Source organism: Mustela nivalis (assembly GCF_964662115.1).
Source record: "Mustela nivalis genome assembly, chromosome: 2".
NCBI lineage: Eukaryota > Metazoa > Chordata > Mammalia > Carnivora > Mustelidae > Mustela > Mustela nivalis.
In genome coordinates, this window is record NC_139021.1 from 30,821,915 (window position 1) to 30,836,059 (window position 14,145).

Here is a 14,145-nt window from a genome sequence, read left to right on the forward strand (position 1 = left end):
ATCAGTTTCCTTTCTGACACCTTCAGTAAAATTTATTTTGCTTTGGCCCAGCTCTTCAGATTGTTCTCAGCAGGAGAGTCTGAATTACCCAGCTTGCTACTACCGGGCTCAGAAGTCCCAAAAGATTTTTAAGCAGCGATCTGAACAAGTAGTATCGGAACTTTAAATTAAAGTCATTTTGGTAGTAGAATGGAAAAGGCAAACTGGAGGAAGAAAACAAGCCTATAAACCAATAATGAAAATAGTATGAGATCCAGTTTTAAAATACTAGAAATCCACTACTATAACTGAATATTCTCATTTGGGTAGTAGCTACTGATAAAAAATGTGATAATTTAAAAAATATTGAGGTGAGAGTCAATATTTTCACACACAATAATAAAGAGTAAAACTTCAAAAGCATCTTCTAAACTACAAGAGATATTCTGATTACAGCTTTTATAATTACCTGATTCCCTCTATAGTGAGGTAGGAGAGGGAAAAAAAAAAAATGCCTGCATTCTCAAACTTTCACTTCTGATGACTCTTTATCCACAATCAAAACAAAAATAAATTTTAAAAATCCCTTGAGTTCTCTTCAACTTTGTACACATGCTCTTCTAGATATCACACTATCTTTCTGCTTCTTTTCATAGTTGAACGCTTGGAAATGAGTCTACTTTTCACTGTCTTTACTCCATCACCACCTACTGATTCCACAATGCACTATAATGGCTTTTCTCCTCCTAGGTTCACTAAACCTGCCTTGGTAAAAGAGAGCAAACTAAGTGGCAAATATGATGGGCCTGTTCAATTTTATTTTATCTGATCTTTGTGAATCAGTCAACTAATTCCTTCTCAGTGCTCATCTGCCCCTTTATTTGGTAATATCTCATACTGTTCTTGGTGTCCTACCCATTAGTTGTCCCCCTATAATGCCCCTTTCTCTATCCAAAGGTTTTTTCAGTGGTCCTCTCCTAAGTAAAAAGCTCCATTACATAAAGTGCTATATAGAGAGACCCTTGCTACTTAAAGTTGTTTGTTAGGGACCAACAGCATTAGTATCAACTGGGTGCTTCCAGTGAATGCAGCTTCTAGTAAATGCAGAATCTCAGGCTTCACTTCAGAACTACTGATTACAACTAATATGCATGTGCAATAAATCTGAGAAGCACTGTTTATAGAGCTTTTGAAAGGATCGAACTTGCAGACTGAATAACTGACAGAAGAATGGGCTTCCCTACTGGTGACAGCAATTTTCAAATCTCTGTCAAACTAATCTAATTGTTTTCTAAAATAGTCATTGTGATAGACTACATTGTTACTATTGCTATATTCCTTCCTGGGGAGGAATATAAAATACACTGCGTCGCACTGATGTCTGACATGGCCATGTGACATGCTTTGCTCAATGAAACATGAACAGAAGTGATGAGTATTCCAGGTAAACTGTTAAGACCCACATTATAATTCTTAACTCTCTTTTTCCTCTATCTCAAGACCAGGGCTGTTTCATACAGAGGCTGCTCCATCAACATGGATCCTAGAGGAAAGATGTACTTCCTAAGAATATTATACATACACACAAGTCCACATAAATCTGATTATTCCCTTTCTACTCCTGATTAAATAATAGTGTGTGGAAAATAAAAGAATTCATGCATAAAAAGCAAATCATCTACCAGGGAGAAAAAAGCAGTCTAGCTTGTTTAACACTTCTTTATGGAAACATTATTCAATTCCGGAAGACTGAAGTTGTGTTAACTATATCAAAATAAAAATTCCAAGAGTGAGGAGGGATTGATAAAAGGACTAATGGAAAGTACTGAACAATGGTATAAAAATGTAGCTGAAAAACTAATTGTGAATGTTAAAAATATGAAAAAATATAAAAATAATGAGTCAGTATCAGGAGATGGTGAGAAAAAATATGGGAGACGCTAATGCCATCTGAAAAGGAATTAATAATACCAAGGTCTTAGAATTTCCTCAAAATCTACTTAACTTTAGAAAATACTTTCTTAGGGCAAAAAATACATCTTTCAGTTACCCCTTCCTTCAAGCCTTTCATACATCATTCTATCTGTATATATACATAGACCTGGACAAAAATGCTTATCCTAATATTAATTATGTCTCTGGATGTCTAGATTGGAGATGGCTTTTAAACTTTAATCTTTGCAATATAAGACTTCTTCATAGTTAGCATACATGAATATTACAAAAAAAAATGTCTTCAAAAGACTGGAAGCATATAAGATTCTATCTTCAACATTTCTCTTTCAAGCACATATATGTGTCTTCTTTTCAGGAACTTTTCATTGTCACCTCACTTTTCCTAAGGTCTTTATCATACTGAGAGACTGCCATACAACTTAAAAATACATCTCTTTTCAGAAATTGAATTTCAAAATATTTGCTGCATGTCCAAAGGGCTTGTGAAGAAAAGACAAAAACAAAAAATAAACAAAAACCCATTGTGCCTTAGTAATTTGAGACAAAGTTTTGAGGAAAATAGTTTTTTTTTTTTTTTAAACTCTACCTATACATTAGTCACCTGATAAAATTAGTTGAGGTCCTAAACTTAAGAGATTTTGGTTTATGATCTAATCTTTGATTACTGTCAGAGCATAGAGATCTCATGCTAAGAGTGGGGACTTACCATCAGAATTTTTTAAAAAATCTACCCAGGAAATTCTAATGTGCAGCCAGTGTTGAGACCCATTGCTCTAAAAGAGTGCTTTCCAGTGACTTTCTGCAGTGATAGAAATAGTTTATATCTGTGTTATCCAATATAGTATCCACTAGCCTTAAGGCTTCTGAGTGCCTGCAGAAGGCAAGTAAGGCTGAAAACTAAATACTTAATTAAAATTTTATTTCTGTAGAAAATTCTATTGAGTAGCACTGCTCTGGAAATCTAAAATTTAGATTTTATGTATGATCTAAAATCTGTAGTTTATAATCTAGCACCTACCCCTCAGTTAAGATACACCATCTGATTAACTATGTATCTGTATTAATTGCTTTGACCCTGTCAGAACTGCTTTTATTAACTTGCACTTTGTTGTTATACCACTGAACCACACTAAAGGATGGTGTAAAAAAGTAGCTTTTTGAAATTAGAGGCTATATTTAATATAAAGATGGTAAGGATACTTTTTGCTATATTGGGAGTTCCATGAGAATTTCTTCTCATTATTCTATCACCAATAGTGATATTCCTGCAATGAATGGTATTTTCAGCAATGATGGAAATGTTCTATATTTGTGTTATCCGTTATAGCAGCCACTAGGCAAATGTGGCTATTAAGCACTTGAAATGTAAATAGTAAGGAACCGTGTTAAGGAATCTGGATTCTGGACTCTATTTCTGAATCATCCAATATGATAGCAGTAAGGCCCACATGTGGCTACTTTAGTTTAAGTAAAATTAAAAATTTAGTTTGTGTTTTTCCTGGCTGTCTAAGCAATATATTTATCTTAGGGACACTAATTTATGTCTGGTTACATTTCCCTTTTTTCACTGACTGCTAGAAAACAAAGGCAAATTTTGGACCTTTCTCTAACACAAGAATTTGACCTTAAAGCATGCCCCTTTTTTGTTCAAGAAAATTTATCAAGAGTCTCATACTTTAAGTTTGTTGGTGACCACAAAGAGAGCCTTTATAAACAAAAAACTATTGTAGTTACTTTATTTTTTAATGTTTCACTTATTAAAGTACAAATATAAAAACCTAGCTTTCCCTTAAGCCTTCAACTATAAAATGCATTTCATTTATATATCTAGTAACCGCTAATGTACTTCTGATAGTTGATTAACTCAAACAGAAAACAAACTAAATATCCTTAAATAATCCTATTTATAAACCTGGGTAATTAAATTTTCTCACATACATTAAACTGCACTTATAAATTTACTATATTCTATTTTAAACACTTAAATTGCCTCTAGCAAGTAAACCTTTCTAAGAATGTAACTGTAGGTAAATACATTAGAATAAAGTTTTAAATATAATTAAATTCTAAATAATCTCAGTTTCTAAATTTATCCTACTAAAATACTTGCACCTTTCAATTTCAAAAACAGTTACACAAATACTCATTTTAAATTGTATTTACAAGACTAATTTGTACGTACTCTAATAGGCCTAATTTTCTGAAACACAATTTTTTTTTTGAGAGAGAGAAAGAATCTTAAGCAGACTCTGTACTGAGCCTGACGCCTGGGGCGTGATCGCACCACACCGAGATCATGACCTGAGCCGAAATCAAGTGGGAAGGACATTTAACCAACTGAGCAACACAGGTGCCCCTGAAACAGTATTTTAAAGACCAAATACACTGATTATTCCTAAACTTAATTAAAAAAATATTAATACTAAGCATTTAATAAATGAAATATATTACTTGTACTTACTCCTAACCTTACCATGGAAAAAAGACCCATTAAAGAAAGTAGTGATTCTCAATGTGTGGTTCTTAGACCAGCAGCACCAGTATTACTTGGTAAATTGTTAGAAATGCAAATTATGGGGGCACCTGGGTGGCTTAGTCATTAAGCTCTGCCTTCAGCTCGGGTCTTGATCCCAGAGTCCTCCTGGGATCGAGCCCTACATCAGGCCCCCTGTTCAGAGCGAAGCCTGCTTCTCCCTCTTCCTCTTCCCTTGCTTGCAGTCCCTCTCTCTGTCAAATAAAATAATAAAATCTTTAAAAAAAATGCAAATTATGGGAAGTACCAAATCAGTTTCTTGGGAAGCAGCCCCTCATTTTTATTTTAACTAGATTTTCAGGTGATTCTGACACAAGTCCGAGAATCATTGTTTTACTGTAGTGTCAAATATTCAGAGTCACTTTTGTCCAAAAACACTGGGGCACCTGGGTGGCTCAGTGGGTTAAAGCCTCTGCCTTCGGGCAGGGCCTTCCCAGGGTCCTGGGATCCTGCTCTCTGCTCAGGGGGGAGCCTGCTTCCCCCTCTCTCTCTCTGCCTGCTCCTCTCTCTGCCTACTTGTGATCTCTGTCAAATAAATAAAATCTTTAAAAAACAAAAAACAACAACCCCCCCCACAGTTAATACAAAAGATTTCAGTTTAACTGTCCTGTGAGATGAGCAGCGATTCTAAAACAGGGAAATCTACCTCATGTTTAAGGAAAAAATATGAGCTCAAACTTACCATCTGTTACAATGAGAGCAGACAGATTATTTATCAAGGTGAAGTTCTTCTCCCTCATCTACCCCTCCCCTCCACCTTAAGCAATGACACTAAGACTGCAGACATCTAAGGTCACTCTCCTCCACTGACCAACACTGTGAGTTTTGGGGGTATTTTAATAGTTACTGCAACAATTGGTCCTCCAAATCTTTTAGAGCCACTTGGTCTTTCATGGGTTCAAAATAAACTGTTACCATAGCTTCAATGACAACCTATCCTATCCTTTATCTGATTTAACTTGTTTTAATTTAACATCATTTAATTTAGCATCATTTAATTTAACAACATTTAATTTAACATCATACATGACAGAGCTCTGCATTTTTCTCACATCTAAGAGTGATGGCCCTAACATGGCCATCACTCTTAGAAATATGAAGATAACACTCAAATGTATTTTACATCCCTTATTTCTTTGTCTGGCTCAGTTCCTTCATCAGAAAAATGGGATAACAGTATCTATCTTATAGAGTTGTTACTAGGATTAATTATTTGATAGTGCCTGCCCAATGTTTCTGGCAACTATTATTTTTGTTGCTGTTTCCTCCTGAAAGCTAGAGTTTTAACCACTAAAACTAAATGAATATAAATTTTAAATAAGACCAAATGAAATGTGTTTAAAGTATACTGTCACCAAGCAAGAAAACAGAGTTGACATAGTAGGGCAGTTTAGGATAACTAATCACAGTAAGTTGAGACTTAAACTTGATAAATCTACTTATTTACACGGATTTTTTACTGTATGACCCAGTAAAGTGAGTACTTTAAAGGCCAGGTGAAACAAGTCAGAGAAAGACATATATCCTATGATTTCATTCATGTGGAATTTAAGAAACAAAACAGATGAGAAACAAACAAAACAGATGGGAAAAATAAGAGAAAATCAGGGAGGGAGACAAATCCTAAGAGACTCTTAACTGTAGGAAACAAACTGAGGGTAGCTAGAAGGGAGATGGGTGGGGGGATGGGGTAATTGGGTGATGGGCATTAAGGAGGTCACTTGATGTAATGAGCACTGGGTGTAACGTGACTGATAAATCATTAAACTCTATGTTAACACTGTATGTTAACTAATTGATTTTAAATTAAAAACAAACAAACAAACAAACAAAAAAACGCTACCTAGTATAGGCTCCCAAACAAGAATATACTCGAGGTCCAAAAATTTTCCTTGAATCAAGCCCTAATTCACTCTAGGCAGAAATAAGAATTGCAGCATAAGATGTTTTCTTTGTAATTGTTATTAACTAAAGCAAATGGTGTGATAAACTCCTTAATGTGTCTAAGTTCCATTTATGGTTTTTTTTCTGGGCAACTATATAATGATGGAGTCAGAAAACACTAAAAGCTAGAAGAGCAAAAGCAGCCACCTAGGAAAGGAGTAAAGGCATCAGTAACACTAACAGTATAGCAAGTGGTTTGTTATAGAAAGAGTGAAATCAAAAACATTTGACCAGAATTTTATCTAATTCATCCTTAATATGTCAACAGTAAAGGTATTTTATCAACATCATTACTGAACCCCAAACCGGGCAAGATCACTACAACAGGGTCCTGGAGTACAGCCAATTTACAAGTGTGGATGTGTCTGTACAAGAAATACTGTGATAGCACACAGGACATTTTAAAGAATTGAAGGCAGGGGTGAGTGACGCTAGGAATCTTAAGCAGCTGTTACAAAAATCTGAAATAAAGGTAGTCACAAGCAGAAAGGGCAAAAGAAATCTTTCAAACAGACTAATACTCATACCAAAAGACAGAAATACCCCCAAAGAAAGAAAGAAAGAAAGAAAGAAAGAAAGAAAGAAAGAAAGATCCTATAGCCAAATCCATTGGGTAGGTAGCTACAAAAAAAAGAGTTCTCATTTAAGCAAAGGCTACTAGAAATAAAGCACCACCTATTTTTCACTTGTATATATACACGTTGCCTCTCAAAGGAGTCAATCTAGGAAGCTATACTTATTCTAAAAATGGTGATCAAATTATTGCTGGAGCACTTATTTCTTGAACTGCCTTTAGAACTCTGTAGGCATAACTTCATAGACCCACAATGTTTTTTACACCCAAATGCTATTTTCTAGATCTACCACCCATCATTTTCACTTGTTGTGTTCTAAATGAAAAAGAGCTCCAAAATTGAGAACCTCTGGGATCATCTAATCAGTCTCATTTATAAAGAAGGAAATATAGGGCCAAAGAAGTTAAGTAAATGTACAAATTCTTCCAGCAAGGAAGGATGTACCTGCCCACCTGAGTGTGGTCATAACTGGGACATCACAAGGCCTAACTTGTGTCAGAGATTTGGGAGCACCATAAATATTAAACAGTGTGCCATGAGTTGATGAGGCAGCCTCAACAGAAGAGGAATTTTAAAACTGCCACTATGAAGGAGAGCGTCAGATATAGCAGTCTGCTCAATAAACGTCTTTGAATAAATGAATCTGATGTTTAAGTTTGTGCTCATTAAAATACTGGTCATATTCCTTCCTGGTTAAGTTACACCACATATCTCTGAATCCTACATCTACCTGTTCATATGCTTTGTTTTGTTTTGAATTTATTTATTTGAGAGAGATCACAAGTAGGCCGAGAGGCAGGCAGAGAGGGAGAAGCAGGCTCCCTGCTGAGCAAAGTCTCAGATCTAGAGTCTGGTCACCTATCATTTGTTTTCAATCAGACAACGAAAGACTCATTTTAAAAATCCCTTATTGGGTCACCTGGGTGGCTCAGTGGGTTAAGCCGCTGCCTTCGGCTCAGGTCATGATCTCAGGGTCCTGGGATCGAGTCCCGCATCGGGCTCTCTGCTCAGCAGGGAGCCTGCTTCTCTCTCTCTCTCTCTGCCTGCCTCTCTGCCTACTTGTGATCTCTGTCAAATAAATAAATAAAATTAAAAAATAAATAAATAAATAAATAAAAATCCCTTATTGAGGGGCGCCTGGGTGGCTCAGTGGTTAAGCCGCTGCCTTCGGCTCAGGTCATGATCCCAGGGTCCTGGGATCGAGCCCCACATCGGGCTCTCTGCTCAGCAGGGAGCCTGCTTCCCTCTCTCTCTCTGCCTGCCTCTCCATCTACTTGTGATTTCTCTCTGTCAAATAAATAAATAAAATCTTTAAAAAAAAAATCCCTTATTCACACACTTAAAAGGTTCCATCCTCATCCTTGGTCCCTCCTTTAGGAGAATTCTGCATCTGGTTAACACTTCCAAGGAGAAATATAGTATCCTCCCACTTTTTCATCTTTTAATTCCATAAACAGGAATACTAAAGACGATATGTTATGTAAAGTGAGGAAAAATTATTTAAAGGGACCATGCTAAAGTTAAGACTTTAATATTCAAGTTTCTTCAAAGTTTCAATTACACACCTACACACACTGGACAATAGAGGTCTCCACTGTGTCACTGCTTTAAAATGAAGGGCAGGATGAGGGGCTATGGAAAGATTTGTACACTGTGAGCTTTCCTCTATTTTCTAAACTCTCTAATGCTGGTAGTTTACTCTCAGAACACCAAATGTATATTAGAATAACAAAAATAACATATAAATGACTCAGAGAGGTCTGCCACTTATTAACTTAGAGGAGGCCAATGACACTGGAGAAGTTATCATATGCAGTTCCTCTTCAACGAACACTTTTTAAAATTCTAAGATATCAGTATCGTGCCTTTATGGCTGATTTTTTTTGGGGGGGGGGGTGAAGGGACAGAACGCTACGATGTCGTTATGATGGAAAAAAAATTAACACACACACACACACACACACACACACACACACACACAGAGTGGGTATACTTGTCATGGAGGGAAAAAATAGTCTGCCAAGTTCTGCCCTCTCAAGACTACACGCGGCCTTTCAAAGTATACGGCACAAAAATCAACCTATGTTCCGGTGTAAATTAAGCATTTTCTTCCCCCAAAGTAGTATTAAGGACATCTTAACCGTTGACGAATTTCCAATAAAAACTGACCCAAACCAGAACACCAAACCCGGCAAGGCGATCTTAATTACCTCAGAGACGAACACCACCGGCATGATAATTGGTTCAATATTCACCTCCCAGTGGGAGGGAAAAAAAGAATGGAGCAGTCGGCGGGGTAAAGAAAGTCGGGACTAGGTGAAGCAAGCAGGAAGAGCCGAGCAGGAAAAGCTACGACGCAGACTGCCGAAACTCTTCCGTCCCTCGAGCAGAGCGAGTCCTTCCCCCTCACCCCCTCCCCGCCGGCCGCCCAGCCACACCTGCCACCGCCCTGCAGAGCGACCCCCGCCCGCCCCGTCCGCGAGCGGCGCCCGCCGGGGCCGCGCACTCCCACCGCGAGCCCCGACCTCCGCCGCCCCCACTCCCGCCCCAGCCCTCAGCTCGGGTCGGCCGCGCGGGAGGCGAAGGAAGGCTGGGCTCACCGGGTCCCTCCGGGCTGGACGGCGCCGGGGGCCGGTGGGGCGGGGACCCGCACCCGGGGTCCCCCTGGGCGGGCTCCCTCAGGTAATCCTCGAAGCGCACCTGCCGGGCTTCGCCGCCACCCCCGAAGCCCCACAGGCGGTTGGCAGTGCCCCGCAGAAGGCGCCCGCTCTTCCCCGTGAACGTGGTCAGGTAGTCCATGCTGCCGCGGGGCAGGGGCCCGGGAGGCCGACGGTTTGCGCGGCGGCGGCAGCCACTGGGTGCGAGGCCGCCCGCCCCTGCGACCCGACCGGGGGCGGTGGCTCCGCGCGCCTCACAGGAGGCGGGGAGGGGGAGGGGGCTTCCCTAGCTCGGCCCGGGGGCGGACCATCGGGAAACTAGGCGTCGGGGGTGGGGGGAGCTGATGGGGGGGGGAGGCAAAAGTTTTTGAAAAGTTATTCTTGTCGCTTCCAGACGCCAAGTCAGGCAAAGCTTCGCTTGTAAAGTAGACGCATTCTTCCTGGAGTAGATGCAGGGCCGAGAAGCTGGCGGCTTTTAAGCAAACCGGACCCGTCCTATCGGCTCCTCCACCCCCCCGTCCGGCTCCAATGGAGCAGGCCTGCTCCGCCCTGCCCCGCCCCGTCCGGACCCGACCGGACTTTCAGGACTGCTGGGGAAAGCCGGGGAGGTTGAGCTTTGGGGCCCTAGGGCTGAGCAGAGGATAAAAATGGCCCAGGGAGGCTCTGCTGGAGTTACGTACAGTTTGGGGTCCTAGGAGAGAAGTGTCAAAAAGTTTGTGTGTGTGTGTGGGTGGGGGGGGAGGGGCACAATTCAAACTTTTGAAGCTTGTAATTTTGGGGGCTCTGTGGGGGTAGGGAGGCAGGAGGGAAGGTGGCTTTGAGGCAAAACTTTGTAGGTGAAACCAACTTAGATAAGATGCTTCTTACCAAGCATTATGAGACCATATTCGAAGAATAAAGCATTAATAGTCACATTTTAAGTTCGTTGTGACATTATGAACTGTTTGACATTTCATGAATCTGGTCCTATAACCAGATAGAGGACCAGATTCATGGACCAGATATAAAGCATCCCCTTTATACCTGGTATAAAGCAAGGTAATTAAGGGTTTTAGTGTGCAACCTTTTTCTTTAGGCAGAAAAGAAGTAATGACTTTTGTTTGACATTTACTGAGATCTGGTTATTCCTGTCCTTTCATATCTGTTTATATCACTTTTCGTTTTTCGCATGCATTAAATAAACTCTCTTTCTTAGAATTACCAATTTATTAATGTATGTGAAGAAAAGGTTTGAATTACTTGAGTTGAAGATTTAGTAATACCAAATAATGGAGTCAAGAAAAGCCTTCAGGGGGCGCCTGGGTGGCTCAGTGGGTTAAGCCTCTGCCTTCAGCTCAGGTCATGGTCTCAGGGTCCTGGGATATCGCCCCACATCGGGCTCTCTGCTCTCTGCTTCCCCCGCCTCTGTGGCTGCCTCTCTGCCTACTTGTGATCTCTCTCCCTCTGTCAAATAAATAAATAAAATCTTTAAAAAAAAAAAAAAAAGAAAAAGAAAAAGAAAAGCCTTCAGGAACTTAAGCTTTTCGCCGAACCATAAAGATTATCCCCTCTTCCCTCTTTCAAAATGATCTTTTTCCCATCACTACCTTTCAGCTTAAATTCTTACTAGAAAAAACTTCACTATTTTAACAATAGCATCCCCTTTATACGTGGTTAAAATACACAATGTTTGGGGCGCCTGGGTGGCTCAATGGGTTAAGCCCTCTGTCTTTGGCTTGGGTCAAGATCATGATCTCAGGGTCCTAGGATAGAGCCCCTAGTCTGGCTCTCTGCTCAGCAGGGAACCTGCTTCCCCCTCTCTCTCTGCCTGCCTCTCTGCCTACTTGTGATCTCTGTCTGTCAAATAAATAAATAAAATCTTAAAAAAAAATACACAATATTTGGGCTGTACCCCCAGGGTGTAACTCAGTGTTTGTGAGAAAGGACCTAGAAATCTACATATGCACCAATCATCCCTGTGTTCAGATGTTCTGGACCTCTTACCGGACCCACCTGGTAGAATGGTAGTTGGCTCCTAGTTTTTCTGAGTTTTCTTTTCAATAAGGAAGCATTACCACCCTTAGCACCACTTGTTGAAATCTCACAGAGGCTCAGTAAGCTTAAAAATCAAATTGGAATGACTTAAGTCTAATTCTGATTGACTAAATTGAAATTCTTTTTCTAAAATATGTTTCACATATAGAAATATCTAGTTTGTGATAATCATATCCAAATAGTGTCTGAGTTTTTTACCCTTCATTGAATCTGCACTTTTACATCCAACCTAAGCAGGAACCTGTACTCTTATCAGTTCGAATACAGGGTTAGAGGCAGTTGGCCCATCAGTTTTTTTTTTCTGCTTCTGTTTCATGGAAAGCTAGAGCTGCTGGAGAAAAAAATGTGTAAACTTGACGATTATGTGCTTTACAAATTTTGATTTAAACTCAAGTAAGCCCTTAATGTCTCCAAAATCCTTTTATTCATATAGTCAATCAGCTTTCTTTCTTATTCTTCACCTTGTTGTCTGAATCATCACTATTCTCCTGAAGTTACTAAATTCATCTAACTAATATGTTACCTTGCCTTCTGCGTGAGAAGTCATTAGGCCATCAAATGTGAACCACCTCACTTTTCTTTTTCTCTTCAATCTACAACAAGCTCATCTCCTTTTACTTTGCCTCAGAAGTAACTTCTGTTCATGCCATTCCCTCTCCAAATTAACTTTTAAAAATTTATTTTAAAAATTTATTCATTTGAGAGAAGGAGAGAGAGAGAAAGTGAGCTCACAAATGGAAGGGGAGGTACTGGTAGGGACGGGGGATGTGGGCAGGGAGCTGCAGAGGAACAAGCAGATCCCCCTCTCCTGCTGAGCCAGGACTCCATCCCAGGACCCTGACATGATCCTAGCCAAAGGCAGATGCTTAACCAACTGAGCCATCCAGGCACCCCTCCAAATGAACTCTTGATCTTAGTCTGGTTTATATTGCCTTTGACTTGTCAATGTTATTACTACTTCCTTGTATTATTTTCTTTCTCTTCACTCTGGATCCTTCCCCTTTTCCTACCTATATCATTCACAGAAATCCTTTCCATCCTTTAAAAAAAAAAAAAAAAAAAAAAAGTTCCTTATACCATGTCTGTCTCCCCTAGCAACCTTTTCCTCATTTAAAAATCTACCTATTGGGATCCCTAGGTGGCTCAGTTGGTTGAGCGTCTGCCTTCTGCTCAGGTCTTGATCCCAGAGTCCTGGGATCGAGCCTGCTTCTTCCTCTCCCCACCCCACTCCTTGTGCTCTCTCAACCTGTCCCTCTCTCTCTCAAATAAATAAATAAAATCCTTTAAAAAGTTAATAAAATATGAGAATTATATTTATTGAGGTATGATTTACAAACCATATAATCCACCTGTTAAAGGCATACAATTCAACAGATATTGTACATGTACACAGTTGTTAAACCATTACCAAAAATCTACTTTTTCAACATTTCTATCACCCGAAAAAGAAACTTCTTACCTATTTGCAGTCACTCCCCATGCCCACCCCCCAGGAGGTGGTGACCACTAATCTACCATTTGTCTTTATGGATTTACCTTTTATAGATATTTCATACATATGGAATTATATACTATCTGGTGTTTGGTATCTGACTTTTTTCACTTAGCATAATGTTTCTGAGGCTTATTCATGGTATAACATTTATTATTATTTTATTCCTTTCTATTGAGAATAATATGACACTATGGATATATCACATTTTATTTATTCATTCATTAAGTTGATGGGCATTTGGATTGTTCTCATTTGTGGCTATTATGAAGAATTTTGCTATAAACATCTGCGTACAAATTTTTTATGGACATATGTTTTCATTTCCCTATATGTATAATAATGTAAGTTTAAGGTATATAATGTATTGATTTGATACAATGCAAAATGACTACCACAATAAGGTTAGTTAACATCTCCATCAATGCACATATTACTTTTCTGTATGTGGTGAGAACATTTAAGATTTACTCTCGTAGTAATATTCAAGCATATAATGGTGACTGTTTCCTATAGTCACCATGCTACACATTGAAGCCTCAGAATTTCTCATTTTAAAATCAGAAGTTTGTACCATTTGAACAACATCTCACTCATTCCAACGCCCAACCCCTGGCAACCACAATTCTAATCTGTTTCTATGAGTTCACCTTTTTTAGATTCCACATGTGAGTGAGATCATACAGTATTTGTCTTTCTTTGACTTTTGTTTCACTTAGCATAGTGCCCTCAATGTTCATCCATGTTGATGCCAATGACAGGATAACCTTCTTTTTTAATGGATGAGTAATATTCCGTGTGTGTGTGTGTGTGTGTGTGTGTGAGAGAGAGAGAGAGAGAGAGAGAGAGAGAATCTTCTTTATCCATTTATCCAATGATGGACATTTAGGTTGTTTCCATGTCCTGGCTACTGTGTAATGTTGCTGTGAACATGGAAGTGCAAATATTTCTTTAAGATAGTGATTTCATTTCCTT

The 14,145-nt window shown here is 39.3% G+C and overlaps 1 protein-coding gene across 19 annotated transcripts in view; it reads right to left on the reverse strand.

The window, feature by feature from the left end:
- The window catches only part of OXR1 (oxidation resistance 1), a 154,763-nt gene that overhangs the window by 63,264 nt on the left and 77,354 nt on the right, over positions 1 to 14,145 (reverse strand). For 7 of the 19 annotated variants that reach the window (XR_014308662.1, XM_082720036.1, XM_082720030.1 and 4 more), the window contains exon 1: positions 9,588 to 9,914. The exons of 1 other annotated variant lie outside the window; for it this stretch is intronic. Coding sequence is in view for 8 of the 18 variants with exons in the window: in XM_082720036.1 (XP_082576162.1) it covers positions 9,588 to 9,786 (199 nt within the window). In the remaining 10 variants the exon portion in view is untranslated. Of the gene's footprint in view, positions 1 to 9,197; positions 9,395 to 9,587; positions 10,140 to 14,145 lie in introns of those variants that run through there. 11 more of the 19 variants (XM_082720039.1, XM_082720032.1, XM_082720046.1 and 8 more) reach the window with 8 other exon arrangements.